The 26820-nt window shown below is 36.8% G+C and overlaps 1 protein-coding gene across 1 annotated transcript in view; it reads right to left on the reverse strand.

Moving 5' to 3' along the window:
* Positions 1-300: 300 nt before the first annotated feature.
* LOC103029144 (ribonuclease inhibitor) overlaps positions 301-26820 on the reverse strand; it is a 254739-nt gene continuing 228219 nt past the window's right edge. Inside the window, exons 13-14 of the mRNA XM_049473055.1 lie at positions 7421-7467; positions 301-1055 (exon numbers count right to left, since the gene is read on the reverse strand). Coding sequence (XP_049329012.1) covers positions 442-1055; positions 7421-7467 — 661 coding nt within the window. The 3' untranslated portion in view covers positions 301-441. The remainder of the gene's footprint in view (positions 1056-7420; positions 7468-26820) is intronic.

Consider the following 26820-nt stretch of genomic DNA (forward strand, 5'->3'; position numbering starts at 1 on the left):
TTACCAATAATAAACAATAAACTCACAATCATACACAATATATTTACAATCATAATGATTTAATTACCAATAATAAACAATAAACTCCCAATCATAAACAATATATTTACAATTGTAACAATTTAATTACTAATAATAAACAATAATCTCACAATCATAAACAATATATTTAGAATCATAATGATTTAATTACCAATAATAAACAATAAACTTACAATCATAAACAATATATTTACATAAACAATTTAATTGTAGATTATTATGATGAAGATTCGATAAGTGCACACTCATTTGCACACACACAATCAAAAACACACACTCTCTCACACACACACACTCTCTTAAAATGCACACACAATCACACAAAAGCACATACACACTTTTACACAAACACCATCACTCACAATCCATCTCTCTCTCACACACACATAAACAAACACACTATTCTATATCACACAGACGCACTGAGGAGCCATAATAAACCAAAAACCCAGCATAGAGCGGTTCAGTGAATGTGGTGTAGAATGTGTGTAGGTGTGTGAGTGTTTCGGTGTGTGTGGGTGTGTGTGAGGAGGGTGTGTGTGAGGGTGTGTGTGAGGGTGTGTGTGAGGAGGGTGTGTGTGTATGAGAGGAGATGGTGTAGAAGGACAGAGTGCCGGCGGGACAGTCCACATACACTCCTACTCTGTTAGAGGGAGAGGGAGGAGGAGGGAGAGCAGTGATGTTATTATTGTGATGAACAGAGTAACTGTTATTATCGATCCTCAGACTCCAGGACTTTTCATTCTCTCCAAACCGAGAGTCTGAACCTCCTCCTTTCCTGCTGATGGTTTTATAACTCAGAGCTACATCAGGTTCTCCTCCGCTCCACTCAGCCTCCCAGTAACAGCGTCCAGTAACTCCCTCTCTACTCAGAACCTGCTCCCACCCATCAAATCTCTCTGGATGATCAGGATACGACTGCAGCTCCTCTCCATCCTCCACCCTCCTGTTCTCTTCACTCAGAGAGAGATATCTGTTCGCTGTGTTTGGATCCAGTGTGAGATCACAGCCGTCTGAACACAAGAACACACATTAGAGAGAGAGTGTGAGTGTGTGTGTGTGATTGTGTGTGTTTAAATGTGTGTGTGTGTGTTTCAGTGTGTGTGTGTGTGTATGTGTGTGTGTTTGAGTGTGTTTGTGTGTATGTGTGTGTGTGTTTAAATGTGTGTGTGTGTGTGATTGTGTGTGTTTAAATGTGTGTGTTTAAATGTGTGTGTCTGTATGTGTGTGTGCGTGTGTGTGTGTTTAAATGTGTGTGTGTGTGTGTGATTGTGTGTGTTTAAATGTGTGTGTGTGTGTGTGTGTGTGTGTTTAAATGTGTGTGTGTGTGTGTGTGTGTGATTGTGTGTGTTTAAATGTGTGTGTGTGTTTCAGTGTGTGTGTGTGTGTGTGTGTGATTGTGTGTGTTTGAGTGTGTTTAAATGTGTGTGTGTGTGTGTATGTGTGTGTGTGTGTGTGATTGTGTGTGTTTAAATGTGTGTGTGTGTGTGTGTGTTTCAGTGTGTGTGTGTGTGTGTGTGTTTGTGTGTGTGTGTGTGTGTTTGAGTGTGTGTGTGTATGTGTGTGTGTGTTTGTGTGTGTGTTTAAATGTGTGTGTGTGTGTGTGTATGTGTGTGTGTTTCAGTGTGTGTGTGTGTGTATGTGTGTGTGTTTGAGTGTGTTTGTGCGTGTGTATGTGTGTGTGTGTGTATGTGAATGTGTGTGTATGTGTGTGTGTATGTATGTGTGTGTGTGTGTGTGTGTGTGTGTGTGTGTGTGTGTGTGTATGTGTGTGTGTGTGTGTGTTTGAATGGGAGGTAAATGCTACCAAAAATAAATCAAATGAAAAATTAAAATGAAAAAAAGCATTTTGTGATTTCTTTTCCCAAACGTGTGAAAATTTTATGACAAAATCAAAAAACAAATTTGAAATTTAATTTTTCACTTGAGCACGGGTCACATGTGACAAAAATAACATTTAAATAAAAAATGTTGTCATTTCATCTTCATCACCATACGGGTATTTTACACTCAAATCTAAAATAAAAAAGCTATTTGTAAAAAGAAAAATAAAAGAATAATAAATATCAAAACTAAAATCTAAATGCAATGGTAGCGTTTTTATTTATAAAATAAAAAGGTAAAGGAAGATTAGCGCTGTCTGCTGGTGATTTACTTTTCATTTCTCAGGTATTAAATGAATTTGGGGTTTTTCCGGAGGTTCAGTAGTTGTAGCTCCACCTACTGTTAATTTACATGTATTTGCTGCTGAAGATAAAAACAAAAAAAGAAAAATAAGAAATGAAAAGTAAATCTCCAGCAGACAGCGCTAATCTTCCTTTACCTTTTTATTTTGACACCTTTAATTGCAAATTTTGCAATGCAAAGATTTAATTTGTTTTTTTTATCTTGTAATAAAATTTTCACATGTTTGGTAAAATAAAGCACAAAACTGTATTTACATTTTCATTTTAATGTTTTGATTTTTAGTTTAATGTTTTGTAGAATTTACCTCCCATATTTTTACATTACATTTGGCAGACGCTTTTGTCCAAAGCGACTTACAATAGTGAAGTACAAAAGTAATCATTTTGAGTGTTGCTTTTTTGTGTATATTTGTATGTGTATTTGAGTGTGTGCATGAGTGTGTTTGTGCGTATATAAATCTGTGTGTGTGTATTAGTGTGTATTTGTGTGAGTGTGTGTGTTCTTGTGTGTATTTAAATTTTTTTTTATTTATTTACTGGATCCCCATTAGCTTGGGCAGATGCCCTGCTATTCTTCCTGGGGTCCTGCCAAAAATAATAACAATGATAACAATAATAATAACAATAACAACTACAACAGTAAAAACACAATGCCTATAGGAATAACAATAAATAATTATATCAAAGTTATATCAAATCCACCTACAAAGGCTTAAACAAAAAAAGAACACACCATATATAAAAAGTAGACATTGTCACAGAAAATAAACCTTCCCCAAATACTTCTTTACACATGTTTTGAAGGTGATCTTAGAATTTGTTTCAGTTATAAAAGTCGGAATCTTGTTCCATGCAATGATTGCTCTATATTGAACTGTACGTTGAAAGGAATTTGTATTAGCCCTGGGTACAACAAATCGCCCCTCCACTGCAGATCTCGTCTTATAAATATGAGTGTTAGACATTTTACAGAAAAAAAGGAATTGTTTCTGCGGAATTTTCTTATTTAAAATTGACCATGTAGACATTAATAGAGATGCCTTCAGTTTATCCTCAACTTTTAACCAGTATAAACTAGAGTGCATATCTGTGATGTTAGTATGCAGTGGGCATTTGAGAATTAGCCTAGCTGCTCTGTTCTGTACCAGCTGAAGTTTAGCAAGAAGTTTATTTGAAGCACTGGACCATACAATATTACAATAATCCAACTGACCCAGAACCAAGGTGCCAACAACTCTTTTCATCAGTTCCTGTGTAAGGAATGGGCTACACCTTCTAACTAACGCAAGAGCACAACTCATTTTAGTCACTGTTATTTCAATTTGTTTTGCCCAGGACAATCGGCTGTCTAAAATTACACCCAGTAACTTTGTTTCCTTTACCTGTTCAATGGGTATTTTATCAATAAAAAGCTGAAGCACTGGATCATGCTTTAAGAAATATTTGGAACCAAATAAAATACTTTTAGTTTTAGATAAATTAAGGACCAGTTTATTCTGTTTTACCCAACCCTCTATTTCTTGTAACACATTATTTAATGTCTCTGTCAGACCTACTAGTGTTTTTGCAGATGCATACACAGTTGCGTCGTCTGCATACATAACAACTTTTGCATCATTTAGAGCTAAAGGAAGATCATTGGTAAAGATAGAAAACATTAATGGGCCTAAACAGCTTCCTTGTGGCACCCCACACTCTAACATTACACCATCTGAAAAACTACCATTAAAAAAAACCTTCTGAGACCTATTTGTCAAATAGCTCGCTATCCAATTAATCACTGAGGGTTTAAAACCATAGCTCTGTAACTTTAAAAGTAGCAAACCATGATCAATTATGTCAAATGCAGCAGTGAAATCTAATAAGACAGCACCACAAATATTTTTATTATCTATTTCTTGTAGCCAGTCATCTGTCATTTGAGTAAGGGCTGTACAAGTAGAATGTCCTTTTCTGTACGCATGCTGGAATTCTGTTATCAAATTATTCTCTGTGAAATATTGTTGTATTTGATTGAATACTACCTTCTCAAAAACTTTGCCAAGTGCTGGCAACAAGCTAATAGGTCTACAGTTAGCTGCTGAAAAAGTTGCTTTCTTATCCTTAGGAAGAGGGATTATTTTTGCCTCCTTCCACTCCTGGGGAAATATACACTTCGCTAAACTGGTATTGAAAATGTGACTTATCGGAGCAGAAATGCAACTTGCAGCCATTCTAAGTAGCTTACCATCTATGAAATCTTTGCCTGCCTGTCTATCCTTGCAACATGATTGAATCATTTTTCTCACAGTCTCCTCCTTAACTTCTGAAAACTCAAAGCTACAAGATCTGTCTTTCATGAGATTCTGTATATTGAGAATTGAGCTATTGTTTTCACCAGATAATTGACTACGTCTCAATGTACCCACTTTATTAAAAAAATAGTCATTAAGATGATTGGCAATGTCCAATGATTTAGTGATGAAGGCCCCACCATGTTCAATAAAAGTTGGTTGTGGAGATATCTTTTTCCCTAAAATATTATTTAATGTGCTCCATAGCCTTTTCCCATCATTACTGAGTTTACTTAACTGTGAGGCAAAATATTCCTTCTTTTTTCTAATATTAAGTTTAGTAACAAAATTCCTCAATTTACAATAATCTTTCCTGTCAATTTTACTCCTTGTCTTATTTGCCAACTTCTTAGCCTGGTTTCTTTGAGACATGTATTGTTTTAACTCTTCATCAACCCAAGGAGCACTAAAAGTTCTAACTGTCATTTTCCTAATGGGAGCATGCAAATCAATCACAGGAACAAATTTGGACAAGAATATTTGTAGTGCTGTGTCTGGTTCCTTTTCAGTAAAAACATTAGACCAGTCTATCTTGCCAATATCATTCACGAAAGCCTCCTGGGAGAACTTTTTATAAGATCTTGTCAAAATGATCTTAGGCCTGACTTTTGGTATATATCCCTTCCTTGCGATGACAACAGCATTGTGATCACTGAATCCTATTGGGACTGATATTGCCTTAGAGTATGTTTCCATTCTGTTTATATAAATATGATCAATACAAGACATAGCTTTCCTACCTTTGTTATTGGTACCTATTCTAGTCGGCTGATTTACTACCTGCTTTAGTCCACATATATTAGCTATGTTAATAAGTTTACGTTTTAAGGGACAGTTAGTTGATAACCAGTCTACATTCAGATCACCTGTTAGAATAACCTCTACATTCATGTCACATACATTGTCCAGCATGTCACTTATATAATCCATATAGCTAATATTCACACTTGGTGGTCTGTAACAGCAGCCTACTAACATATCTTTTTGATGCGGTATGTGAACTTGCAGCCATAATACTTCAACTTCCTCAGGCATAATATCTTCACGTACTTTCACTGGAATTTGATCATGAACATAAAAAGCTACTCCTCCACCAAAACAGTTTCTATCTTTTCTATACAAATTGAAACCTGGTATGGCTACAAAGTCATTACTAAAAGTATTATCTAAATGTGTCTCTGAAATGGCAAGAATGTGAACAAAATTTGAAGTTACAAAATCTTGGACTTCATTGACTTTGTTTCTTAAACTACAAATGTTCACATGTGCTACCTTTAAACTTTTCTTAGGTAGCCTTGCAAATGACATATTCGATGTTAAAACTTTTAAAACTTCTCCATGTCCATCAGTCCTATGATGTTCCTTTCTCTCCTTGCCGGATGATTAGTTTGTCATATCGGAGAAAGGCAACGTGACCTCTCTCTCTTGCCTCTCTCATTTTGGGCAGCAATTCCTTTCTTTTTCGTCGTACAGCCTCCGGATAGTCCTCATTTATGAAAATCCTGGTCCCCCGCAACTTTCTTGCATTCCTTAAGACAGTGTCTCTGTCCTTGATTCTGTTAAATCTGACAACAATTGGACGAGGTCTTCCCAGTGTGCCATCATCTGATTTGATCACCTTCCCAACACGCATGGCTGAATCTATTCCAATCACATTTGGATCAAGGTCTAAGTGGTTCTTTATGAGCTCCAAAACTTTTTCCTCCGAGACTGAATTATTTTCCTTATCCGTCTCTGGAATACCATCAATGACAACATTAGTCCTCCTCGCTTGGTTCTCAAGAAAGTCAGCCTTAGAATCCAGTATTAGCATTGATTCTGCCAGTTTGTCTATATCTGATTCTTGTGCTTTCATGTTTGACTGGAATCCTTTGTTAGCCTTTTTAAGTTCTTCCATCTCTTTTTGGGAAAACTCCAGACTTGTGCGCAGTTCCATTACTTCCTTTAACAACGTATCAATCCTGTTATTGGCTGTATCCATGATGGTATGAACACAAGCTTTAAAATTGCTCTCTTGCAGCTGTAAAAGTTCTTTGTAAACATTTTTTTGTTGCTCAAGAAGTTCATGCACTTGTGCCATGGACACATTATGATCATTGTCTTTGTCCTTCCCCTTCCCACCAGCCATTTTTGTCTTAGGCCCAGATATCACAAACAGAAGATTACAAAGTCCAAAACTGATGATTGACTATAATGCTACACCCCAAGAATTATCGTCCTCTTAGTTGATGTTTGTGGTACAATGAAGTTAAGAAAGCATTAAGGATGGCAGAGATTTCTGCGGATTTAATTCACCAGTTCAGCAATCAGCAGGCCCTAATATCACAAACACAGGATTACAAAGTCCAAGACTGATGATTAACTATAATGCTACACCCCCAGAATTACCATCCACTTAGTTGAGGTTTGTAGTACATGGAGGTTAAGAAAGCATTAAGGATGGCAGAGATTTTTGTGGATTTAATTCACCAGTTTGGCAGTTCAGCAGTTCAGCAGTCACCAGTTCAGCCGATAGAGCTCCTCTCTCCTCTCTCTGATTGACCTCCACGATTAACCTCCACTCTCCCAGCACAGCGACTCCCCTGTGTGTCCTCCATGTGTGTGCATGAGTGTGTATTTGTGTGAGCGTGTGTGTTTTTGTGGGTATGAGTGTAATTGAGGGCTTGTGCATGTGTGTTTGTGTGTTTGAGTGTGTGTGTGTATTTTAGGGTGTGTGTGTTTGTGTATTTGAGGGTGTATTGTTGTGTATTTGTGTGTGTATGTGTGTGTGTATGAGTGTGTGTGTGTGTATTTCTGTGTGTATGTGAATGTGTGTGTATTTGAGAGCTTGTGTATGTGTGTGTGAGTGTGTGCACTTACATTTCTTTAGTCCTGTTTTCATTCTGATATTCCCTCCATGCTCCACTCTAAACACACACACACACGCGTTAATGCATATTTTGTGTTCTCAGCAACATCCTTGTGGTTAATTAATTATTAAATAATATATAACTAATCAAAATATACACATATTAAACTAGTAAAACAGTAAACACATAGTAAAATATTTACTATATTAAATACAAAATAAATAAATAATAAATACAGTTTGTTCTGGTAATGATTTGATGTTTGATTTAATTAAAAGAGTTAAATATTGATTTGGTTAAAGTATATAAATCTAAACATCATTACCTGTATAACAGTGATTTAAATCAGAGGACTGTACTATAGTAATATTACTGACCACAGTAACACTGGTTATTATTACCTGTGATAAATGTAACTATAATGACTAAAGAAGGGTTAAATTATGTTCAGTAAAAATAAACAGGGACTCTTAATATTGAATTTCTTTACTGAGTTAGATTAGATTAGATTTATCTGGTTATAAATGTTAGTTTAGTTATTATTATAGTTTTATTAGTTTGGTTAATAGTTGAGTTTGATCCAGCTGAGCCTAATAGGTGATACTCCTCTCCCCCTGCAGAGGACGCTCTTATTCTGAATCAGCAGGAAACTCCAGCCTCTGGCTGCTGCTAAACACTTCAGAATAAAGCTTTTACTGCAGGCTGGAGATACACTGAGCTCTGTGCTGCTTTCCCTCATTATAGAGCTATGAAATGTCCTTTTCTACATCCTCACTGCTACAGCTTTACACTAGTGATGACCATTACCAAGCTTCTGGATCATTAACACAGCTGAAGCAGTTTAATCAGAAAATGATTCAGTGAAGCTTCTGATACTCGTCTCTACGCTGCTTCTACTGTCCAGTTTCATTTCCTACAAGATTCATTCTGTTTCACTGAAGCTCATTCACACTAATAAACCTTTATTACAACTAAAATAAACCAGTTTAATCTTTTATCCATTAAATAAACGTTTCACTGACACAATTCTCCATTTTATATTAACCACAGACAAAGATAATAAATAATACAAATTACATTCCCTTACATTCACAATTACAATCTGCACAATTTAATTACAGGGTTTTATTCTAAAACTGAATGTGTTGTGCTGTGTTGGGATTAGGATTTATCTTCTTTTTATTGATCATCTCAGAATATGTGATCAGATGGACTGATGGGCATCGATGGGTTCAGATATAAAATAGTTCAGTTATAGATTTAGATTTTATTTAAAGGATTGGTGTGAAAACTGTGAGTAAATAAGGTATAAAATATGAAAAATATGACGGATTAAAACATCAGAACATGTTCTCCAGTTCCAGTCAGTGGAATAAAGCGGGGGATCTGAATCTTCACAGTGGATTCAGTGATGTAACGAAGCTTCGGTTACTGTTATAACGTGACTCTAGTGATTTTAGTGAGGACACTGCTTTAATCTCTGTATCCAGTGAAACATCCAGACTTTACACTGAAAGCTTCATGAAGCATTGTGTAACACCACAGTCCAAGATAAGCCTGTTCTGGATCAGTTTTATCAGAGAATGAAAAGATGGAGAATACATTAGCCGCTTAGCTTAGCATAGGGTCTGTTCTAATGGGTTCAGAAGGAGAATCTCACTCTCTGTACTTTTATATGATCTGTAATTCAGTGTTTTAATAAAGGATTTATTTCAGCAGCAGGTTAAAGGTTTTAAAGTGGGTTTGTGTTTCTGTTCTCCTGCTGTTTTAATACAGAACTCAGCTGTATAGTTTAGCTGCTCTGCTGCAGCTTTTTCTATAATTCAGCCTCTAAAAAAACATCATCTTCTCTGTGCTTTAACTACTGAAATGTGTAATAAGTGTTTATGCTATGTAAGATAATGAGCTTTATGTGAGCTTTATATTTAGAAGTTGTTTATTTTTTTATCATGTATGTGAGACTGAAATGGTGCTGATTGTATTACAGTGTACAGTGATTTTGTTCATTTAAAGGAATTAAGAGTAAAATAGTGCAGATTTCAGATGTTAATGTAACGTGCATGGACATCGCTAGCTCTTTTCAGTGGAACTCCAGCACCTAAAATGTATCCCAGCACCCCTAAATAAAGGGTGCCATCAAACGCATTAACAAATTGCACTAAGTTGTTCCTGGTTTGTACATGTTTATTATTTATAGCAGTGTTATTGTTATTTACTGATATGTTGTTTGTTTTGTTTTTATGGACGTGTTTGTTACTTAATTGTTCTTTGTATGGTGAAACCAGAGAAAAATTCCCACCTTGGTGGGACATTAAAGTTTTATTCTATTCTATTGGGTGTGTGTTTGTGGGATTGACTAGCTGGTGATTTTGCTGTATAATACTGTATATTGTTTATGACTCTGACTATGAAGGTTACAGTGTGGTATGTGCTACATTAGCTGGTGTAATATATTTATAATTTATGTACTGTAAAAATTACAGTAAGCAAATAAGACTCTGATAATTCACACCCTGGACCAGATAATGGAGAATGCAGCTGTAGGAGGAATGTTTGATAAAATTATGTAACAATCTGCTCCCAACAGTTTTATCTTCTTATTCGCTGAAAAGATGTGTGACAGAAACACACCTGTCTCCTGTATATAATAGTCTGTATGCCTGAATTGAATGTAAATGATTTTATTTCTTCTGATATGATTTACTCAGACCTAAAATTACAATTTTATAACGTGCTAAATATCATGTGATGATATTAACCACGTTTACATGCAGCCTGATAATCTGACAATATTCAGATTAATAGCTCAATCAGAATAGAACACATTCATAAAGCAGTGCTATTGAGGCCATTCTGAATGCAGTTTTATCTCATTGAGCGAGGAGGATAATCCTTTAAGTGATCAGTTAAATAGAAGAATAACAGCTATATAAACTCCTGCATCCATTACATTTACAGTCAAAGAGTTACAGTACATTCTCCACATATACAGGGCAACAGCAGCATGTAGAATTACTGGAATATGAGCAGTGGTGGCTCAGTGGTTAGAGCAGCGCTCCATCAACGACACGGTTCTGCCCTTAATCCTCACTGCTCCTGGGTGCTCACAATATTCCACAACATCACTGAGTGTGTTCTGAGTGTGCTCACTGCTCAGTGTGTGTGTGTGTGTGTGTGTTTGTTCACTAGCACTAGGTTAAAAGTGGAGATTGTAATTTTCCTCACTGTGGGATTAATTATTATTATTAATAGAGGATTTCTCAGTGCATGGCTGCTGTAAACAGTGCAGATTACTGGTCTGGTGAGCGTATCACTGTTTGAGGGATCTGTCTGTATACAACTCAGGATGCAAAGTAACGTGTCAATCGTGAATTTTACATTAAATTATACAATTATCTTATCAAGTAGACTTGGTTCCAAAAACACATTTTAAATGTAATTTTTCTGTGAAGTATAAAAGTAATTAAAATGTGTGTCCCTTTATTTACAATAGCATCCCAGGTCACACACTCCTGTTAAGAATTTCTATTTTATCATCCGTTATGGAGATTAAAGTATAAATTAGATATACCATAAACTGGAGAAAGGTGGAAGCTGCTGTGCTCTATATGCACTGAAAACAGTCCTGTTAAAATCTGTAAATTCCTTCACTGGGACAACTGGTACTGGTATCATCCAGAGGTTTGGTGTAATCATTAGTAATCTCTTCTTTAATCAGTGAATGTAATAAACATTTTCTTCTATTTCCTTTAAATAAATTTCAGCTAATATCCTACTGCTCTTACTCTGACTAAACTCATATGATGCTGGTCGTCATGGTTTGGATCAGATAGTGAGCATTTTCATCAGATTGTTTTAGAATCATAATTAATTCAGTCAGATTGGACAACATCTCTGCATGTAAACAAAGCTAAATATGGAATTATTGCTACTATTAGCTAAAATAATTCAACTCCGTTACATTGGGAAGACCCAGAGGTGCAGGGCACCGCAGTGTTCCCACATATGATACAGATTCTGTACCCTAAAAAAATTCATGTTAATGCAGAACTTTGGACAAAATATGAAAAAATTATAGGTAAATAACATTCAAAATATAAAAGTATAATAAACTCATTATATTATTGCATAATAATGGATGAAATGTGAAGGGGAACACAGTAAAAGGTTCTTGTCAGCTGCGTGTCAGTGAAACTGTGAGTATTTTTTGATAAAAAATGTAAAAGGAATAAGTGATCATAAACAAGAAACATCTCATTATTAAGATTACACAAGAATTTACTTTAATATCTTTTTAAATCATAATAATCCAGCTGGGGTTTCTGGTCTGTATATCAGCATTTCAGATCATGAACTGATTACAGCTAATCTCTTTCTAATCTTAAATCACATCCTATAACCTGTAATCTGTTCTGTAATCCTGCTGCTGTAGATTCTGTGTTCTTTTCTGCTCTAATCAGATCTTCTTCTCTGTCTGTGATCTGTAAACTCTCCTCTTCTGTCTCTTGCTGTGCTGTGTCTGTTTCTGACACCCTGGAGACTTCAGCTCCCCTTAAGACCAGAACTGTGCCGTCCACCAACTCCTCTCCCTGCTTTACCCTGAACTCTGTGTTTCGAGACGTTTTGAGCGTCTTTATAAGAAAACTGGTTCACATTTTCATTCACTTTTCTTCTGAAAACATGCTGAAATATAAAGCTGCAGTAAATGCAGGGCTCTGTTTATTATTCTCTTTTAATTAAAGCTTCTGGTCATGATCCTAAACAACACTTTTCCACAGTCACTAATTAGCTTTAACCTCCCACTCCTGCAGTTTCCTCTTCCTTTAAAAAATGCACTGCTTTTCTAAACTTCAGGACTAAATCTTTTGGTTCTATCTATTAAAACTTCTCTAACTCCGCCTCCTCTGACTGCTCTTCCACTGTTCTTAGTGTAGCTTTTGTGGTCGTCTCATCTCCATCTTCTGCCCTGTTGGGACTGAATTTATCACACAGATAATTACCCAATCTAAATCTAAATCCTGCCTACTCAACCCCATTGTTCCTATACACCCCTACACCTGCATCCCATCTCATTATCCTCTCTTACTACTGCTTATGTCCCCAGTGTTCTGAAATTGGCTGCTGTTTCCCCCCATTCTTAAAAAGCCAGGTCTAGAAATCTCAGTCTGGGTAAACTGTAGACCACTTTCAAACTTGTAATTTGTCTCTAAAGCTCTGGAGATGGATGTTGCTTTACAAATGCAAGATAATCTGATCAATAACCTTTTTGAGAAGTTTCAGTCAGGTTCCCGCTGTCATCACAGTACTGAAGCGGCTCTTGTCTGTGTTCCTACTGATCAGCTCCTTTATGCCTTTACTCCTCGTGTGGTCTTGCACTGCCGTGCTCTTACTTATCTGTCTTCTCTCTTACTGCTTTATGCTCCATCACACAGTCTCAGGTCCTCTGACTCTGGTCTGCTGGCTGTTTAGGTGCTTCCACTCTCTGGTACACCATACCTACTCTTATCTGCTCATCCTTCTCGCTTTCTAGCTTTAAAGCACAGTTTAAAATCGTTTCTCTGAATATTGTCATTCTCTGTCTTTCTGTTGTTACTTTTCACATTTCACACACTACTGTAAAGAGTCTGTGGGTTGTAAATGTGCTCTATAAATGTGACTCATTAAAAGAAAGCAGGACACAGCCTCGACAGACTGCCAATCCATAACAAAGATAACTAACTATATAATTTCAAATTATTTTTAGATCAGAAACAAACAAATTAATGAATAACTGGTATCGACCTAAAGCTCCACCAGTCAGTAATAGATGCTATAAAATTTTTAATCTTATAAAACAATTTTTTTTATAGTTTAATGCGCCTGTATTTGACATTAAATTACAAAACATGTATGTCTTAAAGAGTAACAACACAATACATTTTTACATTAATAACTGAAATACGTTGCTCTGAAATAATAAAATAAAATACATAAAATGCTTAAAAATGTGATGCAAATATTAACACAATTTAGATACTTTACCATATTTTTAATCACCTTTTATAACCTTAGAAAAGCAAATAATTAAAAAAAACAAACAAAAAAAAACAGAATAAACCACTGAAGTTGTGTCGTCATTTTGTAGTCGGGGCCATGTTATTTATGCCCATATTTGGGGTTCCGTGTCTAAGCGGTCCATGTGAATGGGTTATTTGAATGGGCTTTTCAAAAACTGGCCTCTGCCACATTCTGTGGTAAATAAATATGTTCAGAATCCTGTACGTTTTATTCTGTGCACATTTACCTCCTAAATATCACTGGATCCTCTGAATTTCGAGATCGTATAAGGGGAGTAATCAGAAAAATGCTAACTTTAAGCTAATGCTTAACTGACGTCACAGCACAACGTCTGGAAATGACCCCGGACTGGATTCTGCACAACACCAGTGAACTCCGGTCAGACCTTCTTCCCAGAGGATCATTAAAGCATTTAAACGGGTGAAAACTCTATCAGTAATGAGTTTTAAAAGGCAGAAAATAAGAGAAAATGGCTCTCAGTTCAGCAGCGCTTCCCTGCAGGTTTAGTATTTAATTACGTTCATTAGTCTATACTAATTACAACACCTGGCCCAAATAATCAACTAACAACTAACTAATCAACTAATCAACTAACTACCTGTCCTCACTGAGGTGCTGCCTGTCCTCACACAGCTGGTTCTTTTATGCTGTGACACTCTCAGCTGTCCTCAGTTAGTTCATTAGTTGGCTCAGCTGTGTTTAATACGCTGTATAGTTACGCCGGAGTTTGCTGGTCTCCGGGCTGATCTCTGCAGCTGGGCTGGGAGGTCAGTTCACTCCGCTGTAGCATTAGCTTAAAGTTAGCATTTTTCTAATTATGACTCTTAAACGATCTCGTAATGCAGAGGATCCAGAGATGTTCAGGAGTAAAATGTACACAGAATAAAACGTACAGAGGTCTGAACAGATTTATTTACCACAGAATGTGACAGAGGTGGGCTTTTGAAAACCCTATTCATTTTTCTCATAGGGAAAAAACGCTTAGACATGGAAGCCATATGAGGACCACACGTGACGCACGACTTCAGTGGTCTATGGTTCTGTCACGTTCTCATCCTGTTCTGTGTCTTTCCTTTCCGTTTCTGTGTTTTTCCTGCCCTACAGTTTATTTACCATTCTCCCCGTGCCTGTGTGTTTTTTCCCCACGTGTTCCCCTGCTCATGACCCTGTGTGTTGCTTCCCATCTCCACCCCAGTCCTGTGTTCCCCTTGTTACTGTCTGTAGCTCCGCCCCCTGGTTACCTGTTTCCATGTGTTTCCTGTCTCCTTCCGTGTGTATAAATAGCCCTTTTGTGTTTGTGATCAGTTGTCAGTGCGTGTTTTACATCTATCAGGTTGCATGTTTCTTTATTTCCTCAGTCTATAGATTACTCCTGTGTTTCCTGTTTTAACTTTGGTATATAGCATGTTTATTTGTTTTCTTTATCTTCAATAAATACTACTCGCATCTGCGTCCGCATCCATGCTTTAGTGGTTTTGTTTGTTTTTGCACTCTACTCTAATGTATAAAAGGAGTCCATTCAATCTATGATGCTAAGAACTGCCAGTGAGGAGGGAGGAGTAGGAGGAGGCCAGGTAGAGAGGAAGTGAGGGTTAGTATAGGGTGATCGGTAGGAGTAAAGGGTGTGGATCAATCTACCAAAATTAATTTACGTTCATAATTCATCAACAGCATCATAAAGACCAAGGAACTCGCCAGACAGGCCAGGCCAAAGCAGGGTTAGGTAAAAATATATATATATATTTTACATCAAAGCAGAAATGACTGGTTCTGCACTGCTGCTGCTCCAATACAACTATAGAATAGATGCTGTCATTATAATATAATTATTATAATATAATGTCGTTTATATCTGGCACACACAGCAAACACAATCACATGTGCATAGTCTGCACTGATCAGCAGGTAATGATGATGACTGACAGGATGTGCAGTCGTTGCAGATCTGAACAACTTGTAAAATTCAGTTTATTTCTGGTACTTTACAGCCACTAAACTAGATATCAGCATGGATCAGAACCATGTCACATTAAACATTAATGAAATGTAAGTATGATACTTAAGCAGATGAATGTATCACATCTAAATACAGAACTAATCAGTGCTTTCATTATTTAATTATATTTTTCAATTTAGTACTAAGTTAAAGTGTTGAGTAAAAGACATTCATTTAATTTTTTTTTTATTTTACTTTAGAAAGTATTTATGTGGTTTTGGGGCTGATATTTCCTCCTGGCATGATCAAGTTTGGAAGACCTTGTGCCATAACATTTTTTTAAAACATTTTTTTAAAGACACACTGTACAATGTTTGTCAGGTAACTGTTATGGCAGCAGATCCAGCATCTGTGACATTCAGGATTTAAGAGCACTCAGAAAAGTAATGGACGCGTGAATCTGTGATTTTAACAAAAAAGAGTATTTCTTAAAGAAAAATGTAAATCCAAAATCTTCTTTTTTACAGTTTCCTTCCAATAATTCCAAACACAGTAAGCACGGTCAAAAAAATGTGTGAATCCGTGCTCTCCAATCCTTCACTCACTCAGTTAGTGCTCTGCCAGCTCAAGAGCATCTTTTTGCACACTATCAAAATAAGAGTCCCGTATTAAAATTACTGTTCAATTAAACTGACATTAGGATTACCTACATGAATTAACACAATGATTACAAAAATACTCAAAAACAAATAAAACAAATATGAAATCTTATTTATGGCTCTATCAGGTAATCAATACATTTCATACTGTTTTAGATGATTAAATGAGTCACAACAAGCCCACCAGCTCACAAGTATTGGGCATTGTAAGAGTCATTCTCTCTATAGTGCAAATACTAGGGACATGTCCCTAGGAAATCACTAAGTTGGCAACAGTGTGTATAATCATTTGATCTATATTTTTAAAAAATATGTAGAATAAAATAATATCCCTTTCCCCTCACTGGTATTTCATTTACACCCCCAGTTGCTCTTCTGAGAATCACATGCTTTCCGAGTTCTCATGTCATATATTTTCAATGACTTTTGCACTCTGAGGAAGAACGTCTTCAAATGATTTGTGACCAATGATATCACTCTTCTATAGAGGGACCATTGAGAGCATCCTGAGCAGCTGCATCACTGCCTGGTCTGGGACCTGCACCGTCTCTGACCGCAAGACCCTCCAGCGTATTGTGAGGACAGCTGAGAGGATCATCGGCGTCTCTCTCCCCTCCATCACGGACATTTACACCACCCGCAGCATCCGCAAAGCAACCAGCATTGTGAATGACCCCACTCATCCCTCACACGAACTGTTCTCCCTCCTGCCTTCGGGAAGAAGGTACCGCAGCATCCGGTCCAGCACGACCAGATTCTGCAACTGCTTCTACCCCCAAGCCATCAGACTCCTCAACTGCAGAGACTGAACTGATGGTTTTTCTGTACATGCACACACACACTCTTACCCCACTTACCCCAGAAAATGGAAAGCACTAAAAACCCTACTACCTCACTGGACTCTATTGCACACTGCGTAATAGAGGTAATTACTACCTCACTGGTCTTTTTTGCACACTGCATAATTTGCACACTGTCTTGCTATTTATTATTCTTTGTCTGTATTGTGTTGTATTGTCTGACTGCACTTTTGTACTGTTGCACTTATTGTTCTGTCTACACTGTGTTTATGTGCACCATGGTCCCTGGAGGAACGTTGTTTCGTTTCACTGTGTACTCTGTATATAGCTGAAATGACAATAAAAACCACTTTGACTTTGACTTTTTGACTTTTGAAAGAGTTATAAACAAAAGGAAATTTGCCTTTTATTACAAAGATACAGTAACTAAGAATTAAATTAAGAGAAACAAAATCAAAACACAGATAAGGCCTGTTTAAGGTCAAAGCTATTGCTGTGTAAACAAACAAATATTTTGTTTAAGTTTGCCAACAACTTGAACTGTGATCAAAATCGGTTTAAAGATTGTGGGTCAGCATATAGAAGTCTGAGTGAGATGGTGCTACAGGTTTAATAAGGTTAGACTGAATCATTCTTTTGAACATCAGTCAATCCTTAAACTAAACAAGGAACAAGGAATCCATATTTATTAAATGTGTTAAAATGCAGGTGAAATACATGTTTTTGTCTGTTTCTGCCAAACAGCGTTTCTCTCAATGAGGAATGGACAATCCCAAATAATGTTATTCAGCACACAACGCCTACCTTCACCTAATCAGGTTCTCTCTTCCTTTCTCTCTAGTTTGTTTTATACCTGTGAGATTTTTAAAAAGACAACGGACCTGATTTCTCAACTTGTATTGGTTGTAAATGTGGTTTCTCATTAAATCAGGTGTGGTGTAGTTAGGGTTGCAACGGTATGAGATTTTCACGGTAAGATAACCGTCTCAGAAAATACCGCGGTATCACGGTTATCACGGTATCACAGTCTGTTACATATATTATTAAACTGTCCCTTAAAGAAATTACAACAAAGGTTTTTTGTTCAATTAACTATTTATTGTAGAAACCTGGAACAATTATATAGATAATAAATATATATATATATATATATATACATATATATATATATATATATATATACACACACACACACACACGTGTCACACATTACATGTACTCTAAAAAGTAAAGATCCTGTATTTAAAATATTCAGTAAAATTATTTTAAATACAGGATCTTTACTTTTCAGAGTACATGTAATGTGTGACATGTGTGTATATATATATATATATATATATATATATATATATATATATATATATATATATATATATATATATATATATATATACACACATACACACACACACACACGTGTCACACATTACATGTACTCTAAAAAGTAAAGATCCTGTATTTAAAATATTCAGTACAATTATTTAAGTTTAAATTATTTAATATCTGATAAACTGAGCCTGGATCAGTGTCTGATCAACAACTCTTGTAAACGTCCGTTTTACTGCCAAGTTGGTATATAACCAGATACTGCAGAAAGAGGGGATTTATTTCTGACATGATCCTCACAATAGAGATTTCCATTTTAAGGCTTTCACACCGAGTCTGGTTTTAACATTTGAAAAACAGGCACGTCAGAATGTGAAAATGAACGCATGTAAATGAATGGCGTCTTTCACATCCAGTCCGGCCAGGACCTTTACACAGACACGTGAATCCATCGTAGCACGCACTTCACGCCTGTACCCAAGTACCCAAATTTCGGATAACTCAGCGCTTTTGCGAGCGCTTACCGCATGGGTTGTGCACGACTACAAAGAGGTTTTATTTAGGTTCAGAGTAAAATTATAAACTAAACACATACTTTGCGCTGCGGTGTTCTCGGAGATGGAAGAACAGGTTTGACGTATGTCCATCTTTAGCTGTGACTGTGTACGGCCACATTGATTACAAATCGGATAACCATCCTCGGGTGCGTTCGGCGGGTATCCGAAATAGTCCCACACTGCTGATTTTAGTTTAGCCTTTTTGTAGGCGGACGGAGATTTGTTTAGTCTGATGCACTTTCTGCTGTTCTCACCGCTGTGTGCTGAGGAGCTGAAGCGGAGCAGAGTTGCGCATGCGCGGGTGAGTTTCTCCGCTGGCTTGCCTTTTACCGGTAATAAGCAAACACACACGGTATGATAACCGTGCATTTTAATACCATGGTATACCGTGAAACCGGTTACCGCTGCAACCCTAGGTGTAGTAGAGGGTGAGCTTTCCTGTTAGAAAACCGAATTACGATGTTTTTCTCAGTGACTCCGACAGACCATCATCACACGCTTCTTTAAAAGTGACCACTCACTCTCGCAGAGTTTTTCCTACCTGAGAGTCTCCAGGCTGCATTGTGGATCATCCAGTTTAACAGAGAGCTGCTTCACTCCTGGTTCTCCTGGGTTATTGTAGGTCAGATCCAGTTCTTTCAGGTGGAAGGGGTTTGAACTCAAAGCTGAAGCCAGAGAGGAACATCCATTTTCTGTGATCAAACAACCAGATAATCTACAGAGAGACAGAATGAGAGTGTTTTAGTGTTCAGCTGATAGCAGGGTCAAGTGTGACACATGAATTCACTTCAATTTAAAAGCATTAAAATGTGTTTATTAAAATACTATGCAAGCTCTATAACAATTTAAATTACTCTGAACTGAAATTCTGGGACATAAGTACACTAACTAGAAGGAACATTTGCCTCTTTCTTAATCAAAAATACACTCCTCGGCCTAGTATCACACGCTCCAATATTTGGTAGCACCGCCTTTAGCTTTAATTACCACAAGCATTTGCTTTGGAACCATTTCCACATGCTTCTATGATCTCATTTATTTATGTCCATAGTTGCACAAATTTGTCCACAAAATCTTGGTTGATGAGGATAAATATTGTCCAGCACATCCCAAAGATTCTCAATGGGGTTCAGGTCTGGTCTCTGGTGGCCAGTACATGTAAAATTTCACTAAATTTCACTAAAGTTCACTAAAACCTGCACTCTTCCACAATCTAAACCTCATGAATCCTAGCATTGTCATCTTGAAAAAATCCATTGATGGAATAACCTGTATATATAATAGGGTTGGGCAGTATGACGGTATTTTGGTATACCGCGGTATTTAAATATGGTGACGGTATTGTAAAATAGTGACGGTATATTAACCACGTGACGTGCCAAATCTGTACTTTGAAAAACGAGACATTTAAGACATTCTGCGCATCCACAATGAAAGAGCAGTGGGAGGGGTAAGCAGTTGGAGCTCACTGATTGGTTATGGTTGGGGATTCTCACTGAGGAGATCATACAGCAAAAACTCAATAAACTCTACAGGTTTCACAAATTTTTACCGAAATTTCGCCACAAATAGCCACATTTGTGCTGAAGTGACAATAAAACCCCAACAACCAACCAACCACTGAAATGATCTGATTTATCAGTTTATCCTGCAGCCTGGGGTGTCCTGGTGTATGAGTTAATCACAGGTAACGTTACAGCTGCTTCTCAAATATTCCTCATCTCCTGTTTCTCTGCAAAACAGGTTTTTAATCCCATACAGAATTCTGCAGTTTCCTCAGAGTTTTCTGTCATTATTTCGCAGCTAGCTCGAGCGCTGTAAATATAACTAATTTCGAGGACCGCGAGGCGCGCTGCCGAAATCTGACCCAGCAGAATCCGGCTCCGCTTTGCGAGCAGAAACGGCACAACACCACCCGCTGTTAAACTGTTGTAGTGGAAACAGCGCTTAAAAATAAATTAACAAACACGAAAATGAGGGTATTCAATCTGCAATTTCAGTTTGTTTCAGTTTTTTTCTTTTAATTACTGTTTTTATTAGTTTCAGTTAAGGAGAACTTTCACTTTCAGTTTTTATTTTGTTTGTTTTCGTTAACAATAATACTTTGTTACTTAGGTATATTGTGATTATCAGGCCATAGCTTTATATAAAATAAAAATAGTATTAAAAATTTAGATGAAAATATCACAGACTATTTCCTAGAGCCTGGACTCTACCTGAGATTTTCCATTACTCCATTACTATCTAAGTATCCTGCTATTTAAAATAATGGAAAATTAATAACAATAATAAGATAGTTCTGCATACTAGAGTTTAGATTGTCTGCCTGAACCCGAGCGTAAACATGAGCCTGAACGCGAGCTCATCCGCGCGTTTAAAGCTCCGCAGGTGGATTAATAACAGCATTTAATAAAAACTAAAATATAGATATGAAATAGGAAAATAACTAACTAAACTAAGCTCAAAATGCTAAAGGAAACATAATCTAACAAATTACGTGGCAAATTTATATGCGCAGTTCTATATAATGAATGCAGAACAGCAATGTTTTTTTAAACAAAATAGAACACTGACCTGAGTATCTCCAGTTTACAATGTGAACTCTTCAGTCCTACAGAGAGTTTATCCACTCCTTTATCCTGCAGGTCATTGTTACTGAGGTCCAGCTCTTTCAGGGAGCAGGTTTCTGATTGTAAAACTAACTGCAGGGTCTCACAGGACTGCTCACTGAGTTTACACATAACCAGTCTGCAAAAAAGAGAAGTAAATACAAGCGTTTTACATAACCCTCAGTGAAGTTCAGTAGTAAAAGAAAACACTGAATAAAAGTTTATGATTCAGAAAAGAAATACTAGAACACTGACCTGAGATTCTCTAGTTTACAGTGTGAACTCTTCAGTCCTGCAGAGAGTTTATCCACTCCTCCATCCTGCAGATCATTGTTACTGAGGTCCAGCTCCTTCAGGGAGCAGGTTTCTGATTGTAAAACTGACTGCAGGGTCTCACAGGATTGCTCACTGAGTTTACACATAACAAGTCTGCAAAAAAGAGAAGTAAATACAACACATTTTACACAAACTTCTGTGAAATATGACTGAATTTAATAAATAAAATATCCTGCATGTCTGAATTTAGTTAAAGAAAGCACTGAATAACATACTATCATTCAGTAAGGAAATAATAGAACACTGACCTGAGTATCTCCAGTTTACAGTGTGAACTCTTCAGTCCTGCAGAGAGTTTATTCACTCCTTTATCCTGCAGATCATTGTTACTGAGGTCCAGCTCTTTCAGGGCGGATTTTTCTGATTGTAAAACTGTCTGCAGTGCATCGCAGAAATGGTGAGTGAGATTACAGTAAGGTAATCTACAGAAAGGTAAGAAAACAAATAATTAGAGGTTGGCAGATATCATAAAATACTGTAAATTCCCTAAATACACTCTCAGACACAGACCAGTGGATGTGACGTGTATATCAAAACTACATACAAAATACACATACTATATACAAGAAGTACATACAGCTCTAGACAAAATAAGAAACCACTTAAAATAATAAGTTTCTTTGATTTTACCAAATTGAAAACCTCTGGAATATAATCAAGAGGAAGATGGATGATCACAAGTCATCAAACCACCAAACTGAACTGCTTGAATGTTTACACCAGGGGTGGCATAAAGTTATCCAAAAGCAGTGTGTAAGACTGGTGAAGGAGAACATGTTGCAAAGATGCATAAAAACTGTGATTAAAAACCAGGGTTATTCCACCAAATATTGATTTCTTGACTCTTAAAACTTTATAAATATGAACTTCTTTTCATTGCATTATTTGAGTTCTGGAAGCTCTGCATCTTTTCTGCAAATGCTCTATATGACAATATTTATCTAGAAAGTTGTCAGTAGTTTATAGAACAATATTCATTCTACTTAAACATATACCTATAAATAGCAGAATCATAGAAATGTATTAAGAAACTGAAGTGGTCTCTTATTTTTTCCAGAGCTGTAAGTAAATAAAATAAAACTATACATTATGTAGACTGAGACTGCAGGGTAAGCTGTTTTAGATTATTTAACACATTTTAATCTAAAAATAATTCTGTCAGACATTCTGATATTCATCAGCTTTCATCTGCAATGTTACAAACACAGTAAATCATTTGCCTTGTATCATTTTTCACAGCAATCTTCCAGGTCATGAAACAGCAAAACAGCCCCAGACCATCACACTACCACAAACATATTTTACTGTAGGCATGAGGTTCTTTTTCTGAAATGTGGTGCTACTTTTATGCCAGATGTAATGGGACACACCGGTGAATTTTAGTTTTGTCAGTGCACAGTATTTTTCATCAAGATGTTTTCTGGCAAAATTGAGATGAGCTTTAATGTTCTTTTGGTCTAGGAACTCTGCCATGTTGGCCATTTTTGCCCAGTCTCTTTCTGATGGATGAGTCATGAACTCTGACCTTAACTTTGGCAAGTGAGGCCTGCAGTTGTTTGGATGTTGTTGTGGGGTCTTTTGTGAACTCTTGGATAAGTCAATGCTTTTGTCATTTTTGGATGAGTTCTCACTGTGGTTTGCTGGAGTCTCAAAACTTTGGATATAGCTTTATAACCTTTTCCAGACTGATAGATCTCAAAAACTTTCTTTCTCATTTGTTACTGAATGTCTTGCTTTTGAGTTTTTTTGGTCTACTTTACTTTGTCAGGCCGGTCATATTTCAGTGATTTCTTGATTGAAAACAGGTTATTAGTAATCAGGCCTGGGTGTGGCTATAGAAGTTGAACTCAGGTGTCAGAAACCAGTGACAGGAGCATTACTAGAAATAAAGAGCTTAGCCTAGAGTAGGCAGAGAACAAAAGTTATAAACTTTTTTTATAATTTTTTTATTGCATGAAAGCATTGACAATGCAATTGCAATTATTTGCCATGAGTGTTCAACTATTCTATTTTGGTTATTTACAGACTGAGCTCTTCTACAACCAGACAGTGACTGCTTAGTTGATGGGAGCTTTCAGCCACAGGCAGAGGATGAAAACGGTAAACTTTTATAACAATATATGTAACGATTTTTTAAAAGCTTGAAAAAGCCATTAATACGGAGCCCATGAGAGGTCACAGGTATGCACTACACTACAGAAATCCAGTGTAGTGCATGCAGAGCCCAAATCATGAACACTGTCATTGTTCAAATAAATGGGTTTAACTGTATTAGCTCCTCCAGCCAACAAACTCTAAAGTATGTAGCAATATACAGTGTTGTGAAAAAAATCTTTATGATTCCTAATTTTTTGCATGTTTTTCCACTGTTAATTGTTTCAGATCATCAAACAAATTTAAACATAAATCAAAGACATCACAAGTAAACACAAAATGCAGTTTTTAAATGAAGGTTTTCATTATTAAGGGAGAAAAAAATCCAAACCTACATGACTACATTACTGCCAACATGCTTGTGCAGTCTCCCGTCATGTCAAGACTTGATAACCACCCTAAGATCTAAAGAAGACACACATCCAACTTTTCTCTGTCCTGGCTCCAAGGGGCTGGAACTATAAGCTTCAGAGCTAGTTTTAGCAGGAAAGTCATGTGATCATTACTTGTATGTCAACCAATCACCAGCTTCCACCTCTGTTTATAAGACCTCCCCTTACATGTCCTTCTCTGCTTGCAGGGGCTGTTTAACTTCTCCTCCTTCCTCCCCATCGCCTCCAGTTTGGTCCCACCAGCTGCCCGTGGGATGGCTCTGCCCCTGCCTCCTACATAAGGCAGGATCTGCTAGGGTCCAGATACTGCCTACGCCAAAGACTAACATTACATAAATTGTTATCTAATGCATTGTTAATACTATCGTAGTTAAAGCTGTTATTATTGCACGCTTGTCTCTGGAGCCTTCCTGGTAGAACTAACTTCCACTGGGTGTCCAAGCAGCAGAGTCACTCACTAACTGCGTTACATTCTGAAGGCAGCTGCTCAATCGGGCTGCATTTTTATGCAGCATGTACTCACTCCCCAGAAAAGGACTGTCCAATTCTGTGGGCAGCATATGATGCCTTCATGGGCAGCATCCTTATTTTACCCCAATTCTGAAGGCAGGGTGAGATTATATTCTTCAAGGCAAAGGCAATTCCATGATGCATTGCACCAGCTCAGAGTTCCAGGACTCAGATTTAAAAATATGGTGAACGGAGTCCCCTTAATCCTAACCCTAACCCTATGGGAGTTTCTGTATAAATGTAAGTCATTTTCTTTGCTCAAAAGTGTTACCCAAATGTGCAGCCTCGTGAAGCCCATTATCGGTTAATATGCTGCTGAATGAGAGAGCTGCCTTTGAAGGCAATGACTACCTCGGCAGCTGCCTTGAGAATGGACCGCTACTGTGTTCAAACACCACTTAAAGATCCATCTATTCACAGACATCCTAAATGAACAAATTCTTCTAGGTATTTATTTTGAATAATATATTTGACATTATCTAAAATCTATTAAAATCTGTATGTTTTTGACGCAAAACAAAGTATTCCATAAGTTGCTCTGGATCAGGGCATGTGCAAAATTACTTATTTCAGGTTTGCAGATTTGCAGTTTTTAATATGTGGTTCAACTGTCATTCCAATGTTAGTACTATCAGATTAAACACATACCGAGCCTTCCTGCAGTTTGTGATCGCTGGGATGAGTCTTATGTAACCCTCCTCAGATGTGTTGTATTTCTTCAGGTTCCATTCATTACGCACATTCTCTGACTGGAGGTGCATGTAGGCCACAGCTGAGCATTGCTTAGGAGACAGCTTCTTTTCTGAGATTTATAAGAAATCAGACAGAAACAATGCACCTGTTTAAGATACTATCACCAGTAACAAGATATTGCATTCACACATTGATTTTAAAAAATAAAATATCTTAGATTTAGGAAAAAAAATGTTTTTACCTTTCAATATATATGCCACAAATACAATGAGACCAATAACAAAAACTGAAATGCAGATGATTGCAATCTTCCAAGTATGAAAAGCTTTTTCTGAAATTAAAAAGGAATATAGATTACAACATGCCAAATACCAAAAGAGTGATATACACTATATTGCCAAATGTATCCACTCAACTGATTCACGTTTGGTGAAATTAATTTATCATGACTTATCACAGACTATTATTGTGAATAATACAATATTATTTTTGTATCTGAAACCACTAATATAATGTAATTAAATGTCATCATCGTATTCATCGTCAACCGTCAAATAAAGACTCTTGGAAACTGGAGAAAACTGCTACAGGAAGACGTCTGGCTGACCCAAATGGCAACAACTTTAACATGATTGAAGTCTCAGTTTCAGCAGAAAAGAGAATTAGAGGTCTGACAGGTGAAGAAGTGCAGTAATAAAGTCATTGATAAAATGAGCAAATAAAAAAGCAGTTTGTCTGGGCCAAATCACAGCAACTGGACAACTAAACAATAGAACATTTCAAGAGGTAGTGATTATATACATACACTACCGCTCAAAAGTTTAGGATCACTTGCTAATTTCCCTCTTTTTGAAAGAAAAACTTATTTCTTTCAATTCACAAACACAACTGTCCATGTCACAATTAATTTAAGTGTACAAGATGATTTTTAAAGAATAAAAATGTTTGTATTAAAGCCTATTTTTGTATAGAGGCTTATTTTGCATGTAGTCATATTATCAGTAATCCTCTGCCTAAATCTCCTGGTATCAATCCAAGTTAAGGATGTTATTGGGTTAATCGGTTGTTAGGACACACTTGCTCAATTGTGATGCACAGCTGAAAAACATTATACTATTAAGTGTCCATAAAAGGGAGCACAAAATTCTAGGTTTGTGTAGTATCTGAAGCATCAGCAGTTGTTGGCTTGCTTACAGGCTCAAAATGGCCTGAAAGAAACAACCTTCTTTCGAGAAAGTCTATTGTTGTGATAAGGAAGGAAGGCTACTCAATGTTAGATATTGCCAAGAAACAGAACATATCTTACCATGCTGTTAAATACTCCCTTCGAAGAGTGACACAAACTGGCTCTAACAAGGACAGAAAAAGGAGTGGGAGGCCC

Source organism: Astyanax mexicanus, unplaced genomic scaffold, assembly GCF_023375975.1.
Source record: "Astyanax mexicanus isolate ESR-SI-001 unplaced genomic scaffold, AstMex3_surface scaffold_33, whole genome shotgun sequence".
Taxonomy (NCBI): Eukaryota; Metazoa; Chordata; class Actinopteri; order Characiformes; family Acestrorhamphidae; genus Astyanax; species Astyanax mexicanus.